The sequence below is a fragment of the Lytechinus pictus genome, chromosome 14 (assembly GCF_037042905.1).
Source record: "Lytechinus pictus isolate F3 Inbred chromosome 14, Lp3.0, whole genome shotgun sequence".
In the NCBI taxonomy this organism is placed as follows: Eukaryota; Metazoa; Echinodermata; class Echinoidea; order Temnopleuroida; family Toxopneustidae; genus Lytechinus; species Lytechinus pictus.
The window spans coordinates 1,183,180-1,209,319 of NC_087258.1; the positions used below are offsets into that span (position 1 = coordinate 1,183,180).

The window sequence follows — 26,140 nt, forward strand, 5'->3', positions numbered from 1 at the left end:
ATCTTTGGCTTAAGATTCCCGTTATAAAAATACTAAGTAACTTGAAATAATTTGGCACCCAAAATGTCTAAGAGCTAGAGGAATCTAAGAATATAATACTGATTTTAATGCCACAATGTCCACATTCCCATGATAAAATACATTGTTTAATAATACTCCAAATGTATTGGCAAAGAGTGAAAATTCCAGAGGTTTTATTTTCAAGTAAAATGAAAAGATCTAAAATGCGATGGAGATATTTTTTCACAAGATGGATGATCTTATCAATCTTAATCCAACAAAATACATCAGATGAATTTATTTTTCTTGACTGCTTGGGAAAAATTCATTTCATCAAAGTATTTGGTCAATTTAGTTCATTAAAGTGCACCTCCTAATAACAAAATACATCTTAATCTCCTCCGTAAATGTTAACTTTAGAATGTTGCGCTCTTCGTATAAACAGAAAAGTGTTCTCTTTAATGTCTAAAAGGCCAATTAGATGATACAAAAAAGTCAACCTGTGCTCATCCAGTTTGACCATTGACCTACGATATACAACAGCTTTTCCCACACGACTACACTCCCTGTATGTTATAGAATACACAGCTCATAACTAACTCTATTTTATATCACTGTTTTGAAATAATAGAATGGTACATAATATACCACTCTTCTTCACCACAACTCTAGTTGCTACTCACTCCCTACAGTGCACTATAAGAAAATATCGACCAAAAGGCACTTCATGTAATATTTCCTATTGGTTGGAGTGGCAGGATAAGAGCCGACATTTTTTACTACCCTGTGTGCAGTAATGTCTATGGAATGCTTTTGGATAATCTTTTATATAATTTTTTTTAATTAAATATTCACAGGAAGCTCATAATATTTATGCATATTTTTCCCATTTTTTTCTCTACAAAGTGGACAGATACATATAAAGATTCTTGATTCAAACCTCCCTAATGATATTGAACTACCGTGTACAACATATTTTGCTATGAGGTAGTTCTACTTCGAAGCTGATTTTTTTAAACGGGGGAAAGATACATTCATAAAGCCCTGTTTTGTAGTTATCAGACATATTTTGTTTATATTTGTAGCTTGTTAAGATATATACAGAACTGTTGTTGGCCTAATGCAATGACATGTTTGGGCGGTGTGTCCACTCTACAAAACACCATTATCATTATTCCAAGTCGATTCCTAACTCCTTGTTATAGAGTAATCATCATATCTATTCTCCCTACGGAGCATTCGATTAACTAACTCGTATACTTTCCTCCCATTATTTAGTATACATGGGACTAACAAAAGAAAATATGAACATGCATTGACTCTACATTGCAAAACTAAAAAGAAACAATCCAAATTGTTGATTCTCTCAACAAATATATATACACTTGATTTCCATGCGCATGCCCAGAAAAATATGATACGACACACAGATGGACTACATATATACTACAACGTACAAAGATAGAAATTATTTGCACAATTTGTTGAATCAAAATATTTTACATATAACAGTAGTACCCTGTGTGACTATCAAAACTTATTATCTTTCGCGATCACTCATCAACAGTGAGAAGCAGTGATTTTCACTGACTACTTTTCTCTCCACCAATCAGATGCAAAGATCTACAGTAGCTTATAACGACGATCGGAGAAAATCACTAACTGAACGTTTCATGAAACGCTCCCTTGGAGACACTCACTTTACAGATGCTGCCTGTGATTAATACTGACCGAGTCTTGTAAATTTTCACTTTATTTAGTCTGATACCACTTTGTCAAAATGCCTGTTTGGTCTCATCCAAATTGTGCTAATAAAGTGAACGTTTCATAAAGCTGTTCGTAACGTTTCGCACAACTTTACAAACGACTGGAACGTGTTCTTGGGAGGTAAGTCGGTTAGGGACACATCCACAACAGATCATTGAGCAAAAGATAGTGTCACCAGTCTTACATTAAGTCATTTGTAATTTATGAACATCTTTATGAAACACCTACTGGGGGCAAGTAACAAAAAGCTAAGCAATCATCGTATAAGAATATCTTTACCACTGATTGCATTGACTACAATGCACAATCAGTCATACAAATCAAGCATACGATCAATCGCTAAACTTTGGGTTACAGAACCCTGATTTCGTTTCATAACATTTCCTCAAGAATGTATTAGGATTACAGTCATGCCAACGAATGAAACAGACTCCTAACCAATCCAAAATAACGTAAGAGCATAGATCGATCTGGAGTAGGTTTCGTTGGTGTAGATTTCCCAATAGGTCTATGAGTTGAGACTAGGCAAGCAGTACCAGATTATCTGAGAATAGTCAAAATGATATCAGACCAAATGAACAAAGTCAAATGCTAATTTTGTCCAGGCAGAATATCACCAGAAAACTACATCATATAGGTCAATAGTTTCAAAGATTCATAAAAGAAGAATAGATTTTCATTTCAGAACAATATATTTCATTTCTAGTCCGGTTTACAAGTGATCCATTAACATCAAATACACCTCCTCAAACTGTCCAAATATCTGCTACACAATGAACAAACAAGAAACAATTTTAAAGTCAACTCATGAAAGTCCTCAAAATACACATCACATGTATTGCTCCCTATATACCCAATCTGTTTTCAGATTTTTTTTTTTTTTTTTTTTTTTATAGCTTATTTTCTTTTTAAATGTTTTTTCTCATAATTCTAACTAGTTTATTGAAGTTTAGGTTGACAATGGTAATGACAAGCCAATCAAATTCTACAAGATTTTTTGTACATATCATATTAAGAGGAAGAAAGTCAATATGACACAACATCCTTCTTGCTCCAGCTTTATACATGGACATCTGCTGAATGACATAAGGGCATAATTTTTTATTGAAAAGAAAATTAATTAGTGCCTTTATGCCTCTCAGCATATGACCGACGGGTAAGAAACAAAGGGGAGTTATCAAAGCAATTCTCTTAGACATCATCATTTTTCTCACCCGATAAACATGGATACAGGTATGTATATACATAAACATACATACATACATATATATGTCTATATGTATATATATACATTCTTTTCTACAACTAGAATTCAGCCGTAGGTTTATATGTAGTGTGGCATCCCTCTATACACTCTCTATATTATGTTATGTCAAAGACTGATTTAAAAGGGCCTACTCCAAACCGTGCAAGTATTGGGAGGTAACAATGAATCTATTCTTTTATCTTTTTTTTTATGTAATATGCTTTTGAAGCCTTACCAATGCATGTGGTTAAGGCAACATTTGATCGATTCAATGTCAACAAGTAAATCTGATATGACATATCAACCCACCTTTTGAAAATATTTCTGAAATTGGCGACATTTTCATAAATGTCTTTCCACAGATATTTCATATCATTTTTATTGTTTTTGTCATCACAGAACCAAGAATATCAAGTTTTTATGCAAAGTAAACACTATTCAGGTATTACTAATCAAACATTTATTTCAAGATACACTCTTTCCGATGCACAAACATGTAACTTTTTTATTGACTTAGCCACCAATGTAAGAGAATGAATGGGGACCACCAGGAAAAGCGATGACTGAGTAATTTCAGCTTCCCCCTTGCATGCAAGCTCTCAGGGAGGAAACACCTAAAGTGACCACTGCATACAGAGGACCAATCCATACAGGTGACCACTCTATACAGGCGACCGCTCCATACAGGTGACCACTCCATACAGATGACCACTGCATACAGGTGACCGCTGCATACAGGTGACCGCTGCATACCGGTGACCACTCCATACAGCTGACCGCTGCATACAGGTGACCACTGCATACAGGTGACTGCTGCATACAGGTGACCGCGGCATACATGTGACCACTCCATACAGATGACCGCTGCATACCGGTGACCACTCCATACAGGTGACCGCTCCATACAGATGAGACTACATACAGGCGATCACACAGGAATACCACTGAGGCTTGACAAACAAAGATTGAAAATCATCTACATGTACAATAACCCCTTTTCCTACATGAAAAGATGTTTTCTAAGGCCGAAAGTATGTTGCAAAAGGTCTGAATCTGGACTTTAGTCTGAAAAGTGGCATCCCTGGACCACAAGACAAGTGACCACTACAGACTACGACAGACGTATGTATAGATAGACAAGATAGGCTGTACCCTAGGGTTTTGGACTTCACACTACATATGATACGGTCTAGAAGAGCATCATCATGCCTTGTTGGCATTGTCTTGGAGCTCGTAATCACCGCCGCCCTTCTTTGACTTCCCCTTTCTGAAGCCGCTTATGATGTCATCGAACGTCCTGTTCTTCGTCTCAGGAACGTAGAAGTAGGAGAAGATGGTGGTTAGTATCACAAAGAACATGAAGACCAGGAAGGAATATGCCTTGATGGTTTCCTGTGGGTCACAAATAGAAAACAGAGATGGATTTTGGTTAAATTCTTGCTGATTTCAGTGAATACTGTCCAAGTTGCCATGATGCACTAGCAGAGGAAACAGCTCAACACTTGCTGTTTTACCGTATTCCCTCACCCTTCCCACAACATCACATTGGTTTCAAAATGGAAGGACGACTGACAAGATACCATACACATTCAGTAGGTTTGGAAATGATTATCAGACAAAATGGTGAATGGATTTAGACCAGATGGTTAGTTGTCATCTGGTTGTAGACATAGTATGATTAGACGACGAGGGGTAAGACCGAATGGAAAATTGACAAACCAGGGGCCCATCACACAAAGCTTAGCAATGATCGTAGAACTTTTTTTAACAATTGATTGCACTGAATACAATGTACAATCAATCGTGAAAGTCAAGCCTGTACAATCTATCGTGAAAATCAAGCGCATGATTAATCGCTAACCTTTGTGTTCCGGTATACCCTGGTGTGACAATTTACCCATACCGATGGTTACAAGAACAGAGAATTCACCTGAACAAATGGGAAAGACCAGTTTACCTGTGCATGACATGAACCTTCCCACCCCCTCCCACTTTTCTCTCTCTATAATAATAGTAATAACAGTATATTTACCTAGGGTAGCCACTTCAGTTCCGAAAACTGTTCTCCTAGCGGGCCCTGCTATTATTATTACCCGGCTAAGCTAGGCTACCTATTCAGGTGCACACAGCTTTTTGAGGAATTACTTCCTGCCGGTACCCATTTACCTCACCTGGGTTGAGTGCAACATAAATGTACCTCTACCAAAGGAGAACTCACCTGAATGAATGGGAAAGTAAGACCGACAAGGAAGTTGCACCACCAGTTTGTCTGGATAGCGATACTCATGGCAGCCGGGCGGGGTCCTTGGGTCCACAGCTCAGGAACAATCACAAACGGTACGGGTCCTAGATGGGAAAGAATATATTACATTGATTTTTTTTTTTTTTAATGTCGCTCATTTCATAGGTAACTCTGCCTAAGTTGACCTTCCATGAGTTGAATAATCTTTTAAGTCGAAGCAATGTTTTAGAGCGGATTATTCAAAACGTGTTATATACCTCTTCAAAATGTGTTGTATACCTCTTCAAAATGTGTTGTATACCTCTTCAAAATGTGTTATATACCTCTTTAAAACGTGATATATACCTCTTCAAAACGTGTTATATACCTCTTCAAAATGTGTTGTATACCTCTTCAAAACGTGTTATATACCTCTTCAAAACGTGTTATATACCTCTTCAAAACGTACCTTTTCAAAACGTGTTATATACCTCTTCAAAACGTGTTATATACCTCTTCAAAACGTGTTTTATACCTCTTCAAAACGTGTTATATACCTCTGCAAAATGTCTTATATACCTCTTCAAAACATGTGTTACATACCTCTTCAAAACATGTTAGATATTTCTTCAAAACGTGTGTTATATACCTCTTCAAAATGTGTTATATACTGTAAAAGTGGAAATTTTCGCGGTGTGGAAATTTTCACGGATTTCGCGGAAAGATCAGCAAGCGCGAATTTAAAAACACACAAAATTATGAGCATCTATTTTAATGCAATTTTCGAACCGCGGTTCAATTGCGTGTATAGTTTTAATTAGCAAGCAAGCTTGAGCTCCAAAATCACATGCATCGCAAGAATTTGTTCCAAAGCGATGCGATTATTTTTTAACAGTCGCAGATCGGTATTTGAAATATGATTTTGGTTGAAAAATAAATTGTTTTTGCTGTTTGACTTTGATTGGTGAGTGTTTATATCTGTTTAGTTTTTAAGAAGACGTTGGGTTGATCGCTCAGGTTTGATTGATCCCATGCACTTTGAATTTAGCAGTAATCCATCCGGTCCTTACCCGGTGCTCAGCCGTCCATACCAGGCCAGCAGCTCCTCCGTTTTGCCTTCCCCGATGACGATGTCCGCCCCGCAAAGAAGAAAAGTTGCGCTAAATGTCACAAAAGCTCATGATTGGGTCATAACAATGCTGAATTACGCCGCTTTAGAGCTAGAATTATGATCAGAAAATACAATTTTGTCGCTGAAAAATTAATTAAAACCATTCACAGATGGGGAAGAAAGAAGTGAATTTGTGATTATGGAGTGTGCAGCGCGAATTCAAAAACCTGCGAATATGTTTTGAAGCTGCCAAGCGCAAAAAATTAATCCCGCGAAAATAACAGCGTTTACAGTACATCTTCAAAGCGTATTATATACCTCTTCAAAACGCGTTATATACCTCTTCAAAATGTGTTATATACCTCTTCAAAACGTGTTATATATCTCTTCTAAATCAAATTTTTACCAAGTCTAATAGATTTCTGTGGTCTAAAAAGATTCGACAGAGTTACCTGTACCTATATCTTTATCATTGTTTTTATTAAGAATTACAGGTTCTCTTGGAGCAGTTTGAGTACTTATTTTGCAAATGTAATAATTGGACAGATAAACACAAAGATTATATCCTGAAATGTTTTACTTTCCATCCTTGAAAGATGTATCATATCCTAATCAAAACAAATTCTTATGTAAAATTGCAACATTTATCAAATGTCACACACTATAATCTCATATCCATGCTCCACATCATATCTGTTTTCACGCATACACATTTCTTGTAGATTGGAATATATGTGCTCTTCAGGGCCCCGTCTTACAAAGAGTTATGATTCATCCGATCAACTTCAACTATAGAAAGCCAGCAACGTCAACATCTACAATGCATGTTTGTTCAAATATATTCTAGATGTGATGTATAATCATTCATATATTCATTGTTTTCTGGAAAGTTCAGTGTGCTTCTCTTTGTTTACAAAGGACATCATGCAAATTTCCTGGAAAAAAAAATGACATTGTTGGATATCCATATAGTTTTATAAGATTGATCAGATCAATCGAAACTCTTTGTAAGATGGGGCCCAGGAATTGTCAATACATATAATAGAGTACCGAAGTGTGACGTCATCAATTTTCAAATTTTGCATTTCAGCATTTTTTATACCATATTTTGATAGAGCATGATGAAATACCTCCACTACCAAATTTTTGTGGGAATCGGTCCATGGGGGCCTGAGATATGACCTCATGAATACATAATTAGCCCAACCAGGCCAATAATACATTGACTTCAATGGAGCTAATTATATATTCATGAGGTCATATCTCGGGCCCCCATGAACCAATGCCCACCAAAATTTGGTAATGGAGGTATTTCATCACGCTCTATCAAAATATGGTATCAAAAATTAGGAAATGCAAAAAAAAAAATTATGACGTCATAAAAGTACTCTATAGGCTTTAAAACAAGAATACATCTCTCACCTGGACCAACAGCGAATGATACAATGTAGGCGTAGATGAAGACAAGAGAGAGCCATTTCATCCAATCAAGGGTGGGCTATAATGAAAAAAAAAGAGAAAATAAACACTTTAAATGATATCGGTGTAATCAATTAATATCCAAGTCATTTGTAAGCGCATAGGGACGTTATGTTGTAATGTGATCTGTACGCACTATACAAGAATTGCATTAATATAATTATCATCATTTATTGTGTATTTACAATTCTCATGTAATTTTGTTTTGCTTTCATTTTGTATAAATAGCACTTTGAATCTTAGTCTTAAGTGTTTAATAAACTTCAATATTACTTATATTATCATTATTTGCAAGGTTAGGGGGATAATCCAGGCAGAAAATAGTATAATTTTGATAAATTGTGTTATTTGTTGATTCTTATGCATAGTTTTTTCACATGAAATAATGAATATATAGTAAAAGTAAGAATAGAATTAATAATTATGATACAATTAAATAATAATGACAATGATAATATACGAAAAACAAAGAAAACGTTGAATTTCACTAGCCCTTTACAATTTACCATTCAATATTACACACTCATAGACCAAAAGGTTTAGGAAAGCAAATGTTATTCTTCTGCGCATTTATAGAGTGCAAGTGAGTTTTAGAATTGTTATGGGTACTGTAGTTTATTTCTTGCATTTCAACATAATACTATCAAAATATTTACATTACCAGTTCAGTTGTTGGGCGGCTAATGTAAAGTTTTCATTCTTACCTGGAGATTTAAACTGACAGTCAACAAGGCTAAGCATATAGCCATTAGACCGAAGGGGATCACGGTCAATATACGACGTCCAGCACGTTCAACCATGTATACCTAAACAAAAATGGGAGAGACAGTCTTAGTTTCAGTTTTGTTTATTTTCATATCTCACAAAATATAATACGATGTAACATCCAACTAGAAAGAATAAAACATTAATGATAGAATAGCACATTAAAATAATTCAATTTAAATAAGACAATGGTAATAAAATTTGGAAAATCCAGATTCACTTTGTGAAATCTTTGGTTACAAGATGGCATTTAATGCTTCAAAGTTTGTCATGGCCGAGTAAACTGGAAACGTTTTACTAACTAAGGGTCAATTGAATAAGTTACATTCATATTTCACCTCACAGAGGTAGATATCATTATTGAAATAATTATTTCAACATGAAGTTATTTTATTTCCAGAGGATATGTGATCACCATTCTTTTCAAGTAGGGCAGTTAGTATGATAAGAGTTGATAGGGGATTTCAGACTTACTGATATAATCGTCATGACAACATTGATGGCACCGGTTCCGATGGTTGCGTAGGCAACCTCCTCTTCTCCCATACCTGTCTGGTAATAGATTTCTGTGGCATAGAAGAGGACCTATAGAAAGAGAAAAAGAGAAAGAAAAGGGAAAGATCGGTGAGAGGGATTATCTTGTATAATAAGCAAGTAATATGGATCATTTCTATATCAATTTCAGCATGAATAACTTTATCATGATACAGTTTTTCCTGTAGTCATCCTGATCTCCAAAGGCCATTGTTGCTTCATCAAGATCATCACTAACCTAGTAATACTATCATCATTATCACCATCATCATCATCATCATCAACACCACCATCATCATTACATCGCCATCATCATCATCATCCTCATCATCAACATCATCAATATCATCATCATCACCATCACCATCATTATCATATACTACATCATCATCATCATTATCATCACCATCACCACCACCACCATCATCATCATCACCATCAACATCGTCATCATCATCATCGTCATCATCATCATCACCATCATCGTCATCATCATCATCACCATCATTATCATAATCATCACCATCATCATAATCATCATCACCATCATCATAATCATCATCACAATCATCATCATCACCATCATCATCACAATCATCATGCTCTTCATCCCCTTTCTCATCACTGCAATCACCTTTCTGTCACCATCTATCTTTGCTCTAAACACTTTCCACAGACTCAGTCTCAATTTTAAAAAAAATATATATTTTCTAAAGCGATGTCACAGCTTTACTCCAAACTCATTAGCAACTTCAGAGAAAGAGAGAAAGAGAGAAAGAGGGGGATAAGAAATTATCTAGGTTCATACATAGCTTCACCTATTCCCCCTTTCCTTTTTACGGGTGCCAGCATAAAATTGTACATGTATGTCTATCACCATAATGGGATATTACAGATCATATGGAGTCTGTGCTTCATCACACAACAAATGACCCATGAATTTGGTTGCCTGCATGGAAGAATACGAGCCGATGATGTAACTGCAGTGACCTAAAAAGTATGAACATGCATTATTATGTAAATACCACTACCTACATGTAATAGACCTTTGCTCTTGCATAAGTTTTTTTTTTATCAAATCAGGGATGGGATATTTAAAAAATGCAACTAACAATTGAGTTCATCAAGCTAAAGGATGAGAATGGCATACTGCTTCCGGTGCTTTTCTTCCTGCTTCCAGCAGTTTTCATCTTGAAACCTTGGGGGGGGGGGCATTTTGAGAAGACAAATGGATTTTGCTGTGTCACATATACTCTGAGCTTTCTCATTTCTTTTAAAGGGAGTAGGGAGCTCCCTGCTTTTACTATATTTACATTACCTAAACTGCCATAAATATTGAAGTTTAACCTTGTAACCATAATCATCAGACCATTAAATCTCGCAAATATGTGAAAATTTGGAAAAAGATATGAATTATATACGACATAAGGCCTTGGTTTGCAAATATATGACGTCAGGTATGCCGGCAGAGTTTAGGGTACATACACACAAATAGATATACAACAGCTGAATAAATTGAACAACTCTCTATAATTTTCCCTTCCCACTCTCTCTCTCTCTCTCTCTCTCACTCTCTCGCCTTTTTCCAATCACAGCCCACCCCCCCCCCCTCTATTTCTATCTCTATGATCAAGCAAGATGACGCAATTAAAGCCTCCAATTTCCCTCATTCTCCAAATCTACATTTCAATTACATCTACAGTATCTGGGGCTCCAATCAAGGTAACATGGCAGAATATGCTATTATCTATTCATCTCTGGCACTTTCCAGCTAGCTCCATTTGTGATTATTTCTGAACCATTACAATAACACAAGCAAGGCTTTAACATCTGTATCTGAACCATTACAATAACACAAGCAAGGCTTTAACATCTGTATCTGAACCATTACAATAACACAAGCAAGGCTTTAACATTGTTGTTCTGTATCTGAACCATTGCAATAACTCAAGCAAGGCTTTAACATTGTTGTTCTGTATCTGAACCATTGCAATAACTCAAGCAATGCTTTATCATAATGGTTTCCTGTACTTGAAATTTGCTCTTGGTTTATATTTACTTTTTACGAGTGAAAGGGAGGGGTGTTTACCGACTATCATCTAACATATTGATCAAGCATGAAACCCCTTGAGAAGAGCAACACCTGTTACCTACGTTGGGCCTTGCAGCAGGAAATCAGTGGTACATTTAGCAGACTTCATGTTTAATGATAATAAAAAACTAATGAGCTTTTTAACACACTACAAGGGAAAAATGCAATCCAAACCAAAGTCAACCTGGTAAAGCACCTCTTCCTTGCTTGAATACAGCAATGTACAGACCGCTATATTTCTTTTTTTATTAAAGATTACTTGCTGAGAATTACACCCTATAAATGATACACATGTATTTCAGTTCACAAAGACTTCATCTTTACAACTCTATATACAGAAAAAACATGGAATCTGCTTTTGCTAAATTAGTATAATATTTTATAATTCTATACTGATAGTCTAGAGACCTGTATATAAAAATTAATTCTATTTGCAGGCCTTAAATTTCACAGCACAACTGTGATAAATTAAAAGGGCACAAAAATCATCCATGGCCTATGAAATGGATATCATTCAAATCCATGGCCTTAATTTGGATTAATTTAGACTCTGTAGTCCCCTCAGGCCTCTAAAGGACTAAAGATAAGAACAAATTGTAAGAAATTACAAGTCATTACATTTGAACGAAATTCGCTGAAAAGATCCATATATATTATTTCAAAAGGTAACAGAGACACACATTCACAGCCTCACAATCTATTTTAAGGTAAACAATGAGTATATCTGCGTTTGATGGTTGAGTGGTTTATTCCTTGGCATGCCGCCAAGTAAAAGGTGTTTAACCAGACCTTAGCAAACTTGCCTACAATGTCAACATCACAGCTGTTGACATGGGTTGGTTTCAACATGGACCTATGAAGAGATGGACGATTAACGCGAGCATTTCTTTGACCCAATGATAGTCACCGTCACCTGGTTATGTGCATCTTAATGAGAACATACAGGTGTTGTAACAATAGCAATTACCATGACTACCAAGAGTATCTGATCACTCAAAGACGGAACAGTTTCCCGGTCTTGACTTTTGTTGGCTGATCCCCTGTTTCAGTATGTGCCTTTCAGTCAATTTGCTTCATATATGGATCAGCAAACTTGACAAGCAGACGATTTTTATGATATAAAATATGATATTATTCGATCCGCTAACTACCGCTCACACATAAGGACCTCAATAACATTGAAAGATACACGATCTACACATGTTATGTGCCACGTATATCTGGAATATTATGGAGAAACTTGGGAAAATTGAATTTTAAATGGTAAACAATCAATCACAATATTGCCTCTATATCAAAATATGCAGACATTTCCCCAAATAAAACACATGGAACTAAGATTAACAAAGGTAAACAAAAACTGCACATCGATTATCCATTATTTCATTGATTTTCTATCAACTGCGCATATAATTTGTGAAATATAAATGTCCAATAACGAACTAATTCAGTCCCTTCTCACGGTGACGATCATAGGACCAAAGAAGACTAGTATGAAGAGAATGTTATTCAGATGACAGTTACCGTCACCTGTTAGTGAATTCATTATCTAAGCGATGAATGTCCATCTCTTCATAGGTCCATGGTTTCAATCAGCATTATAGACACAGTTTTCAAAGACGCAATCCACTCTTAATGTTCGAGCGATTGTAATCGGTTCTATAAAAGAATGCCTTTCAAAACACAAACAAAATTGGAAGGTGGTTTTATCAGAAGGCCATTCTACCACCATCATCACTACCACTATGATCTCACACTTGCAGCAGTTATACCAGAAACCTTGTTTGACCTTGTAGATGAGCTGATGCATCTTGCATTCAGGGTGATCTTCACTTCCATCATTACCACCAATACCAGTACCACCAACACCCTACCCCCACAATCACCACTATAACAATCACTACAATATCATACTGTACTAAGCATTGATAACAGAGAGCTTTTGTCCTCCTTGAAAGACTTTACAGATAAGCAGGGGAGGCGGAACAGGCGAAGGAGGGGGTTTAGGAAAAAATGACCTTTTTTCAAAAGGAAAAGTGCCTTTTTTCAAAACGAAATATGCCCTTTTTTTAAATGAAATATCCTTTTTCGCGTCAATTCTTTAGTTAGATACTCATCTTTTCAATGAAAACAAAAACTGCTCAGAATGTCTAATTTTCATGTCTTATTACATAAAATGTCCAAAAGATTGAGCTAGCGATTCGCGCTCGCAATATCTCGCAAGGATGCCCTTTTAACAGTAATTAGCGCCATTTTTGACCAAAAAGCAAATTTCACATCACATTTGAAAATTTTCCAAATATAAGCCTAAATGTGTATTTTGTCAATCAGAAATCACTTTAAAAAGGCTTTGTTCATGTTAATTACAACAAAACACACAGCTACTTCACGCAGATGATAATCTCATGGTGAAGATATCAGTTTGCACCAAAATGCAAAATTTTACATATAAGTGCCCTATTTTGGTATACGTTCCGCCGACCCTCAAGACAAGTAGAGGCATCTTGCATTCAGGGTCATCACTACTACCATCACTAACACCATCATCAACCACCATCACCACCACCATCTCCTACTTACAACATTGATACCAGACAACCTTTGTCCTCCTTTAATAGGACTATACACAAATGTTGACGCATCTTTCACTATTAAGGGTGATCATCACGATCACTACCACCATCACCAGCCATCACCACCACCATCTCCTACTTACAGCATTGATACCAGACAGCTGTTGTCCTCCTTGTAGGACCATACAGATAAGTAAAGGCATCTTCCAATCAGAATCCTTAAGGGTGATCACATCAACGATTCCAACCTTCTCCTCTTCAACATTGGCCTCTTTCTGTCCCTCATCTCGGATCTCCCGGATCTCTTCTTCAACGTCATCGGAACCCCTTAGTCTCATCAGGGCTAAGGATAAAGGGCATTGATAATTCAATATTTATTCATGGGGACACCTAATACTGATGTAGTTTATAAAGACAATTCATTCTCAGCAATTACACACAAACAATTTGGTAGTCATTTCATTGAATTCATTTGGAACTCATTACGAGGTCATTACCACAACCATCATTCATGTCAAAGATTTTTGACTGATTTACATTAATTTCATATTTCTTTTTTACGTAAAACTTGTCAGATCAAATATCTGTGAATAATTCCACGGCTTCATTTTGAATTTTCTGTTGAAACAATAATATGCAACAATTACACAACTTCTCTCAGCACTGCATATAGCTATTATGCCAGGTTTGGCATGGCCACCTTGATCAGGCTTTATCCACATTCCTACCTCCTGGTTACCCATTTAGTACACCTGGGTGGAGAGTGGCAATGTAGATATATGCCTCGCTAAAGGATGCGAGTGCTTCAGTGGGATTTGAACCCTAGACCTTGTGGTTTAAAAGTAAAGTATCAACTGAGCCACAACATCCCAACATCTTCTATGTTACTATTTTTTCAGATTTTTATAATTCTCTCACTTTCATGAAAAACTTTCTTTTGCTTTTACTATCATACAATAATAATAACAGTAGTTACACTCATATAGCACTTCATACTTTGTGTTTCTAAGCACTTTGCACATGTGCACCATTCCCACTCCCTGGGGATCTTCTGACCAGGGGGCCGTTTCATAAAGCTGTTCGTAAGTTAAGAGCGACTTTAAGAACGACTGGTGATCCTTTCTTATGCGCTAAACCATCGCCTATGGTGTATATCATTTGCCAAAAGAAAGGATCACCAGTCGTTCTTAAAGTTGCTCTTATCTTACGAGCAGCTTTATGAAACACTCACCAGGTAACCATTATTTAATATTTGTTTTGTTTTTATCTTAATACCTTGTCTGCATTTCTCCACCCTATTCTTGTTGAGGAGGAGCCATCTTGGACTCTCAGGACAGAACGGCAGTAAGATCAGCTGGAATGCACTCATTACACCGATCAATCCAAGAAGGATGGGCCAGCTGTCTGAAGCTGTGAAGGCATACAATCCTAGAGACTGTGGATACACAAGAATAAAAGTTGGTAACATCGTCCACCCTAGAATTTATGTATAATCCAGACGAAGGCCGCAGCTTTATCTTTGTTATGTTTCACGTAAGCAAAATGTCTGATGTGTAAAACTTTGCAGCCACCACCTACACACTCCCGACATGCATTAATCATTGTTTTCATTTTCTGACTAGGATTCAGTGCAGGTTTTATAGAATGAAAAAATGCCACCTGACATTCAGACTCATTGAAGTAAAGACATTAGCTACAGCCTCTGCCTTGATTGCCAAATCGTCCACTACCAACTCGTCCACTCACCACATGGTCTACTTTCATTTAGTCTAATGCCATTCCGTTCATCAACGACATTTTGTCTAACAATCATTAGGTCCAATCATCACTTCGTCTCATCACCAGTTCGTCTACGGCCATTTCGAGTCATAACCAGTTGGTCTAATATCCAATTCATTTTCATTCATTTTGCATGATTAACACATAGTCCAATTAGACCAAATGGTACATGTATATGGACTAAATGGCAATAGGACCAACTCGTTATTAGGCGAAATGGTGAGTCGATAAAATGGCAATTAGACCATGTGGATAGTGGACAAACTGATGGTACATGTAGATCAAATGATAGTAGACAAGTTGGCAATTGGACAAATTGGCATTAGACAAATTGGAAATAAACGGGCTATGTCCACCCCTACTCTTCAATTTTCCTCCTCTACTTTCTTCTTGCACCTTCATTATTGGAGAATCACTCTAGTAGTGAGTCATTCGGATTCTTTAAGTTGTGTAGGACATTCATGAAGCATCTACAAAAATATAGAGATTATGCAGGAACTTTGTTCTGAAATAGGCCTCTTATCCCCCAAGACCTCTCAGTTTAGTGCCCAATCTTTAACCTGATGACTAATGATTTTTGTGATTCCCATAGGCTTTGTACAGGGATCACCCGGTTCCAGAAGGCAAAGGGTTAACCTGTTGACTAATGAATTCTGTCATTCCCATAGGCTTTGTACAGTGACCATCTGGTTCCAGTGATGAAGAGACTAACCTGAGCAATCAAGATACCAATGGTAATCATCAACTGATGGATGACTCCAATAGCTCCTCTTAAATTGATTGGAGATACTTCAGCTAGGTACAACGGGACTATCGTGATGGCAGTTCCTGCAAAATACAATCAAAAGGGATATTTGTTCCATTACACTGAATTTCACAGCTAGAAAGATTACTGTTACCAAATTACCTGGACCCCATTTCATAAAACGTTGCTAAGATAGCAAGTCTTGCTGAAATGTCAACTACCATGACCACAGTGACAATTTGCTTTTTGACTGGCCATTTGATATTCCGGCAAGAGTTGCTATCATATCAACTTTTTATGACATGGGGCCCAGTTTGTAAAAACAATACTAGACAACATTTTGGTTGAGGAAGATGTGTTTTTCAGTTTGTTTAGCTCTAAAAATGATCTGTAAAGATTAAAGAAGAACCACAAGTTTGGTTTCCCCAAACAGTTTCCCCATTAAAACATGTATCACAGGGTCTTGTCCATAAAGACCACAGAACTGCTCGTAAAGACCACTTTCCTTGTCTCCCCTGGGTGGTCTTTAAAAACAGATTTCAATGTACTTTATTCATCATCAAACTTTACAGGATTTTGATAAATTGTGTTGAGATACCCACACAGCAATGCAGTGAAAGACTTGCGGTGAATTGAAACCATTTTGTGTAGTGAGGCATTTGTAATGCATCTTGATTTTACTGTTTTTACATGTAGCTACTAAATCATTGCATCTCCAGAGGTTTAGTAATTATTAATTTTTACTTTCTTATTGTTTGACCGATATTGTTCGAACTTTCACCTATCAACTTGTCTGATTTTATTTGGGTTGGATTCCCCTTTAACTGTTGCATTGCCTCGGCTCTATTCTATAATTTTCCAGCACATGAGCAGATGCTTAATGAGTTGATTATAATCTATAATGTTCAACATAATACTGTACTTTGTACTCTCAGTCTATATAACAATGTTACATCCAAGAATGCACCCTGGAAAATCAATTTCCCCCAAAAAAAATAACATTTGAAAGTGACTTAGCACTTCACATGCTTTGTATCGGTGCTTCTTCAAGCTGCATATGGTAAATCAATACAAAACTATGCACATGTACACAATGTACTTTGGACCAAAAGGTTATCAATAAGGGACTTTTTTCCATCTTTGAATACGAAAGTATTGACATACATGCATTGTTCTTCAGGGGCATAATTTAGGAGTTTGGTTTCAAACAGCAGATTCCATTCTTTCTTATCTCCAGACAAGCATGAGGTCAAGATTCAATTGATACATAAACCCAATCCTTCACCTTGAATTGACTAGCAACTAATTCAATATTTAATCGCTGGGCCTGTTTTCTAGAGCATGATCATCAATGGAGCTTAAATCATAAAGTTAAAGAGTTAAAAGTCCATTTCAAACTCTCATATGCTGCAATTTATCAATGATTATAATCTATTTGGACAATAGTCATAAATTGTAATGGAAAGGTGAGATAAAACTATTGCCTGTACACAGACTGTATACAATAATCAATGCACGGTTTTATTGTATCCATACCATGAATTTCCTTATTGAATAAACTACAAGTCAGGCAATTGCTTTACGTAGAATGCACATTCTGAAAGATTTGTTTGTATATTAAATCTCATCAACTACGTGGAAGACACAAAGAGACATCTTCCCCTTTTTATGGGAATCCCTCATTTGATAAAAATATTAATATAGCTACAACTAACAAAGTTGTCATCTACACCCACTCCATCTTAAGATTATCTCTTTGAGTCCATGACTGAAACTACATATACAATAATAATAATACTAATAAATAATGATGATTGATGAGGATGATAATAATGCACATAATGATAATGCATTAAACAATAAATGGTAATAAAATGATAAGAACAAAAATGTTCTAAAATGGCTTCAAATTGATGATAATTGATATTCATAACACAATCCCTTTATCTTTTTTTATGTATTTTGAAATTATTTAACCTCATCAATATGTTGTATTCTATTGTTATTTTGATGTATGCTAATTTTTTTCAGTGTACAAAATCTGTAATTCAGCAATTTGGACACAAGTGGTTGTTGTTTAATATTTAAAAGTTCTTTTAAATTTTATTCTAATCTCTCCTACTCTACATTCTATTCTATAATCTATACTGTTAAAACAAGTTATGTTGCACAAGTTATTTAAAGAATTTACACATCCAATTGCATATACTACAAGATAATCAACAGGAAAGCATAAGGCATATTTTTAGGAGATGATACACTATTTTGGTTTTACTTTTCATCACTGGTTCATAGATGACCAAGCTTCCTTACTTGCTACTAAAAAACAGAAAGTGATATTAGCAAAGTCATTCTGCCAACTTTAGGGAAGTCAGTCTTTTCCATTGTTTGTAGTTCTATCGTTCCCCTCAAAGTGATACAACGTTTGGCTTTAATTTATGGTAGTGGGAGGTGATAATTTATCATATTCAAAATTTTCAGCTTTCATATTCAAAATTTAATTGGTCCAAGAACAGAAGATAGTATGGAATATTATTATAAAAGAATAAATTTACTGGGAAAAAAAAATTGTTTCCATAGCTGTGTTTTGCGATTCCATAACTCTATTCAACTCAAGCTAATTATTCACCTTCCTAAATAGGCAATGTAGTGAAAACTTTGATATCACTATTCAAATGCAAACTCTTGTATATTGATGCATCTAAAATTTTTACTCATCTTATATTTACACTGAATTTTTTTTTCCAGACTTTATTAGAAGAGGATTTTATTTAGAACTGTTGCCAAATTGAGGATTTAGAGCAGACTGATTTAAAACTTGTGTAAATGTAGTGTGCCTGTGTAGGTTAATGCTGCCAATCTGGGGGGGGGGGAGATAACCAAACAGAATTTGGATATGAATACTAGTACTGTATCTGCAAGAAACAAAGTCTAACATGAACTTATTGGGGCAAATCATAGATGCTGGAAACTGAAGCCATTTTGAGAAAAAATTAAATCGACAAACCTACAAGTGTTTTGAAAAGGAAGACGTCTATCAGTACTACACATACATCATAAGGGTTGACATTTAAGGTACAACAGAGGTTCAATAAACTCCCTATGGTATTACAACTTCTTGTTCTATTTCATTCTTTAACCTATGACATCTATCGCTGGTATTTGCAGACCACTTGGTTATATTTAGAAGAGTCTAGGATCCTGGCTCTAAGTCAATACGTTCAATTGTAAAGTAAGATTTTTTGGTGACCCGCCCCCACGATCAGTGCCATATTGCTTGCACATAGAACGCTCTCTTTTATGCTGTGCTGTAAGTTGAGCTAAATCAGAAGTAATTATAGTTGGTTAGAAATTTTACTCTAAAAATATCTTGCACTTACTAAAAAATCAACAACCGTTAAAGAATTTAACCAACACATTCAAAAGCATCCCCCCCAAAAGGCCAAAAAAAAGACCAAAAATGAAAGTCATTTAAAACTAAATTCTGTTCATTCGTACACCAATATACATGAACAATCAAGAGGATAAAGACAATTCTGACTCCAAATCTCAATTGAATATCATAGGCCTACTGATGAAACTCAAATTAGAAGAAGAGTATTTCATTATCCCCGAGTCTAAAGGTGTCATATTTCTTTAATTGTTTGTTGATCTAATCTCAGGAATGGAACATGCTTATCTCTATGGATGGAATATAATGGTTCTGATTTGGTAAACATTGTCTATTGTAATCGCTAGAGGGTATTCATTTGTCTTGCAATCTACTATGGTCAACAAGGAAATTCGTGATTACGGTAGTATTATTGTGTTGAAGCAATTAGCATACATGTATCTATTTCATTCAGAATAGAGTTCAATGACTAGGTATGTGTACTTGAACTTCAATCTCAAGGGCAATTTTACTCCTCTGAATGAGGATCAGCAAAGAGAACTGCTGTAATGAGGGAGCTATATCTGGTCACATGACATATTTCAGCCAATCATTTGATTAGGATTCAAATCACCATTTTATAATATTTACTATACACCATTCCTTACCAACATAAAAGCCATGAATAAGCCTGCCAATAATGACCATTTCATACGAGTTAGCTATCTCAGCAAAACCAAAGAGAACCGCTGCTACTAGGGAGAAGACATTGATCATCAGCAATGCACCTTTCCTGGAATATAAAAGAAGTAAATAAAAAAAATCAATATCATCTTTTGGAGGGCACTGAAAGTGATAAGGGCAAAGTTCTGCTACAGACACTGAACAAATCCTACTCCAGAGTACCGAAGTGATGACATCACAAAAAAAAAACACTTTTTTTTGCATTTCAGTATTTTTGATATATTCTGGTAGAGCATGATGAAAAACCCTCCACTTCCAAACTTTGGTGAGAATCAGTACATGGGGGCCTGAGATATGACCTCATGAATACATAATTAGCCCCATTGAAGTCAGTGTATTACTGTCCTGGTTAAAGCCAAGTTCACGTTCTGGGGAGCATTTCATCATCATTTTCTATCCGACAATTTGTCAGATCTTCACAACTTTCCTCGATTTTGACTGGCCGAGTATCTCTGACTATGGAAACTGTTGGATAAAACAGAATTTTCCAGATAAATTATCCATTAATACTAATATTCCACTTTTATATAGCGTTTAATACATCGGAATGACGTGTCTATTAAAGCGCTTTACAGATATATCATTAACCCGGTCATTGGATTCAATCAGTCATTCCCGCACACAATGAATGCACATCCTCCACTCCTTGGGGAGTATTCGAGTCTGTCGCCGGTGAGGTGCACACAGTACTGGGGACAAGCTACAATGACTTTCACATCCTACCAGGTACACATTTGGCACCTGGGTCGAGAGTGGCAGAGTGTGAATTAACGCCTTGCCAAAGGACGCTAGGTCTTGGTGGGATTGGAACACACAACCCTCTGTTTACAAGGCGAGAGTCAGAACCACTACACCACAGCTCCTCCATTCATGAAACATCCCCCCCTGGAATAGAAATCTAATTTCCATATGAAATGGTTGGAAGCAATCTTAAATTGTTTATCATACGCGGCTATCCTTAAGAATGCTCAACATAGTTTAATAATTCAGGCTTGCCTGAAATTACATTAATTTCACTTCCACAAGCTTTTCCTGGTGTACAGTAGCTAACACAGGAAACAGCATAAGGGACACAATACAGATGGATGGGCCTTATCTGTTATTCTCCTGATTTTCATAAAGCTCAATACTCTCCAATTACATGTATACATTTTCAGGAAAAATTGTTTGATAGATATCATTTTTTATAGCTGATATAATTTTGTGTAAGTTTCGTTCAATTCTGTAAACACGCCATTTTCTGTTGTTAGCGGTACCAGAGTTTATCTGTAAATATTACTGTTGCCAACTTGCCATTATTCCAATTTTAAGGAAAATGCAAACTTATTTATAATAAAGGCTTCAAATTGTTCTGCCCAAATTGGAAATTTAGCTGGGTCATTCACCTGTCAACCCCCCCCCCCAGCTCACTCAGAACAAAGTAAAAACACTTTAAATTTGGAACAAAATGTTTGAAAATTAAACAGCAATGTACAATTACTGCTTAAAAGTTTAATATTGTTGTTACAATTAAAAAAAAAAACATGTGTTTAACTATCTGTAAATCATAAAAGTAGTACACCCCTAAATTCATTAAGAAAACCAAGTTGTAAAGATCCATGTTGTTTCATTTCCTTGTTACTGTACACCTTTGGAGGCCATTTGATAATTTATTTAGCTAGTATAACATAACGTGTTGTCCCCTACATTGAAATAAAAGAACCCAATAAAATAAACGACAATTAGTCAAATGATTGATGGGACTGGGAGATAAACCTATCTAAATGCAAATCCCTATGACTTATCTGGTTTGCTTAAAAGCTTGTGAGGTGGATGCCCACTTAATCCCATCAGAAATAAACAAGGGGGTGTTTCACAAAGATAAATGTAATACTTTTGTGAAATGAATTTGAATGGAGGACACTGTTAGCAATGTTAGTGCTGTTTACAATAACATTGCTGCTAAAAAGCTGGTGCTTGCTGTACAGCACTGGAATTGAGATTCATAAAACAAGTGTTCAGCATTTTGCTTAATGGAATTTACTCCATTATTTTTATTTTTCAGCCCAGAGTACCCATTTAAGAATGATTTTAAAGTCTTTGTAAAACAGCCTGAGTAAACATTATTATCCCTTTATCGATATCTCTCGAGCATGATTGAATAATATGTCCCAGTTCTCACAAGTTAGAACTTAAGTAACCAGTGATCCTTGTGAATACTATCTTCCGGTTCATGGACATTCAGAACAGACGATTATATGTTATGTCATTAAGGAAGTTATTAAAGGTCAATTACCCCTTGGTCGACACACATTTTGTCTACTTTCATAACAATAATAATAATCATAATAATAATAATGACAATAATAATAATAATTGGATGTTTAAAGCGCCTTTTGCCTGAGGATACAAAGCGCTGCTATCATTCCCCTGGCTGTAGCCGTGCTACCTATAGGCGCTCTTGCATTCAAAGTTCTTCTTACTGGCTACCCATTCACCTCACCTGGGTTGAGTGATAATGAGTGCAGCACAATGTGGGTTAATTTCTTGCTGAAGGAAAACACGCCATGGCTGGAATTTTAACCCGCGTCCCTCAGATTGAAAGACGAGTCATAACCAAGAGACCATGACGCCACATGGTCTAATCATAGTTTGCTTACAGCCAGTTCACCTTTTATCAACTATTCCATAATATAATTATCTTAAAGCAAATAGAGGTGAATTAAATCAAATCAAATTCTACGTGCAAATTGTACCTTCCAAGTCCGTCACTAAGGTATCCACCAACCAAGGCACCGAGAGCACCGCCAATACACCATACTGACACCGTAGTAGACCAAAGCCAAAGGACACCGGTATCACTCAACGGTTCACCATTCCTGTCATAGTTGGACTGGTTGTAGAAATCTTGCATCATCTGGACATGAAATGAATGTAAAGATAATCTGTTACAACCTTGAGTGCTTCAAAACAAGCATTCATCGACGTAAATCATAAAAAAAAAAAGGATTTAAGAAAAAAAGATGACAAATGAGATTCTTATCTGAACATTATCATCAAAAAATTATATTTTCTACTTAAAAAGCATTGTTTTCCATTCGTTCGCTTCCCTTGCTTGTGACTTGAGACATTTTGCCCAGAATACCAGTTTCTCCCCCTCAAAATTTTATCTCATGACGCCTCAGCAAGCACAATGACAACTGAACATGCTTCCCCCATTGTCAAATTCAAATGCCATCTATTGAGAGTAATTAATGTTAAAGCCCATCTAAAAATTTAGGAAAAGGGTCAGGGTAGGTGCCATACTTGACTATCATCTTAGATTTCAATATTACAATAGAGAGGAGGTCATGGAATGCTTTTCAACCATTGGATTTCAAATTTGCAATTTTTTCAGTTGTTTACCCAGACTAAAGGTCTAGTTTACTATCAACTTAAAAACCATCGTCATCAATATCCTTTCAAATATGTATCCCTATGTAAGAGATGGCACCATGACTGGATGCTGCCTTCAATCTCACCACCCTCCCCCACCCACCACCCACCCCCCCCCAAAAAAAAAATGCACAGATGAGTAAACTTTATATTAAAAAGACAAATCAACTGATCACACTAGATAACAGCTTAAATCAAATGTTATAAGATTGATATCATCTCTTAAAACTGATTTATTGAATTACCCTAAAGTTCACATAGTTGCAGTGATTCCAATTTGTTGAGGGCAAGGATAAAGAGGAAATATTTTTAGATCCATTTTATAACAGACAAAATAAAACGTTTTATCTCAGCTACAGTGCCTACACGCAAAATTGAAGACAAAATATATATCTGTAAAATCTCTCCAAAGTGAGAACCATTTTATCTCGGAAAGTTTGAAAATATACTACAATGCCTCTTACTAAATAGAATCTGGGGGGATATAATGTTAACAAATGTAAGCCAATGATACACTTCGTTATGAATTATTCTTTGAAAATGTCAGTGAATATAAGTGAACAAAAAAAACATATGTCAAATGTGGAAACCTACAATCAAAGTAATGCACACGTACAATAGTTCGACATGAGTTCCAATTTGATCACGCTCGGACCAGACGTGTTTTCATACATCGTCCACCTCACAGCAAAAAAGGCCGCTGGTCTGGTCAGCAAATATCTATAACGCATACTCTACATATTCTGTGACGTCACGACTGTTACGTCTACAGAAGACAAGACGTCAAATTTTCGCCGTGTCTTTAAATGGGACAGCGTGTCTGTGGAACTCTCACCCGGCGAGCTACCCACGTATTTACGCGTTTCTCGGAGAGACACTTGTCTTGCCAATGAGATGCTATAAATACGCGAGGTAAACATTGCCAGAATGAAAGCTAACACCGCGCAAGAGGCGCCAAAGGAATTTTCTACGACATGGGATTGGGAATGCTTCACTAGCATGCATGTCATTGAGGCAACTTTCAAGACATGGTTACGAGTCCTTTCAACGCTTCAAAGCGGTCTGATAATGATGTGCAAGTCATTTTTTATTCGAGAAAAAAAAATGGAATTTCGAAATGAAGTCATTTCAATATCTCAGAACTTTGAAGAACTTTTTAATATGTCGATTTTTTTTTAATTCGTCAATGCACAAAATGAGGCCTGGGCTAACATTACTTATTATGAACAGGCACGATCAACGCAAATTGCCAAATTGTATCTATACAAGTTCAAATTCCCCTTACAAATTTTTACTTTCATTATGAAGTCTTGTAGAATTTTTATCTACAACTCTCTCATACTCGAGTCTCGAGCAACTTTCAATGATTCCATCATTCGCTTATATGTAGTAAAAACCAGTTTACTTTATAAAACTTGTGAAAAAATATGTATCCGACTTCCTGCACACCGAGATGGTGAACTCTAAACGCAATGTCATTGCTCGCATTCTATCGTTTTATGAAAAGACTAAATGTGAATTATCGATTCATAAAATACCATAATAAAATGTAAATTGCCGAAGTGCTTAAACTTTACAAACTTTAAAAAGGAGCACCCGTCGGCAAACAAACGTGGACAGGTAAACATGCACGTAAAGTGAACTTGAGGGACATGCGACTCATTGCTTAATTGTCTGCACGTCAGAAGATTATAAATATGATACTCCATTTAAAACATGGTGGCCAAACATTCTCACCTATAGCTTTCAAGGGTTCACAGAAATGGCATCCGTAGGCAAAACCACTTTAACATTCCTTTTTTTCTGGCGGGGTCTACTTTGTTGGAAGAAATATCCCTCAGGACAATTCCCCGAGATGTGAATGATGGTGATTTTCGAATAGAAAGTGCTTGACAGAATTTAAGCGAAATGCATGTAATGATCTAATGAAGACTGATAATGTCGCGTGAAATAGTAGTTTAATCGGTACTATTTGACGTTTGTATTTGATGAATCCATTTATCTTTTTTCTATCGTTCGGCTGACTGAATCAGTCAACTCAACAGTAACACTGTAGGCTATACACTCACAATTTTATTTCACAGGTTTCACACGCATCAAAATGCATAAGATTGTGGCACTCAAATACCAGAGCGTTTGGGCCATTTTCGTTTCTCCCCCCCCCCCCTTTTTTTTTGGGGGGGGCGGGGTCGTAATCACGGACCGACGCCAGGCCGATCTATGACCAATATGTTCATGTTGAGACCAACCTATGTAATATCGTTAATGCATTAAGGATCACACATTCGACTTTTACGCCA

General features: G+C 36.2%; 1 protein-coding gene across 1 annotated transcript; it reads right to left on the reverse strand.

The window, feature by feature from the left end:
* Nucleotides 1-898: 898 nt before the first annotated feature.
* Nucleotides 899-23,319, reverse strand: LOC129276800 (solute carrier family 2, facilitated glucose transporter member 1-like). The gene is made up of 10 exons (XM_064109620.1): nucleotides 23,162-23,319; nucleotides 20,351-20,475; nucleotides 16,280-16,395; nucleotides 15,064-15,223; nucleotides 13,932-14,131; nucleotides 9,064-9,174; nucleotides 8,529-8,630; nucleotides 7,768-7,843; nucleotides 5,232-5,359; nucleotides 899-4,405 (listed from the first exon to the last, which is right to left on the reverse strand). Exons 1-10 carry the CDS (start codon nucleotides 23,317-23,319, stop codon nucleotides 4,217-4,219), a joined length of 1,365 nt encoding a protein of 454 aa, XP_063965690.1. The 3' UTR covers nucleotides 899-4,216.
* Nucleotides 23,320-26,140: the final 2,821 nt, after the last annotated feature.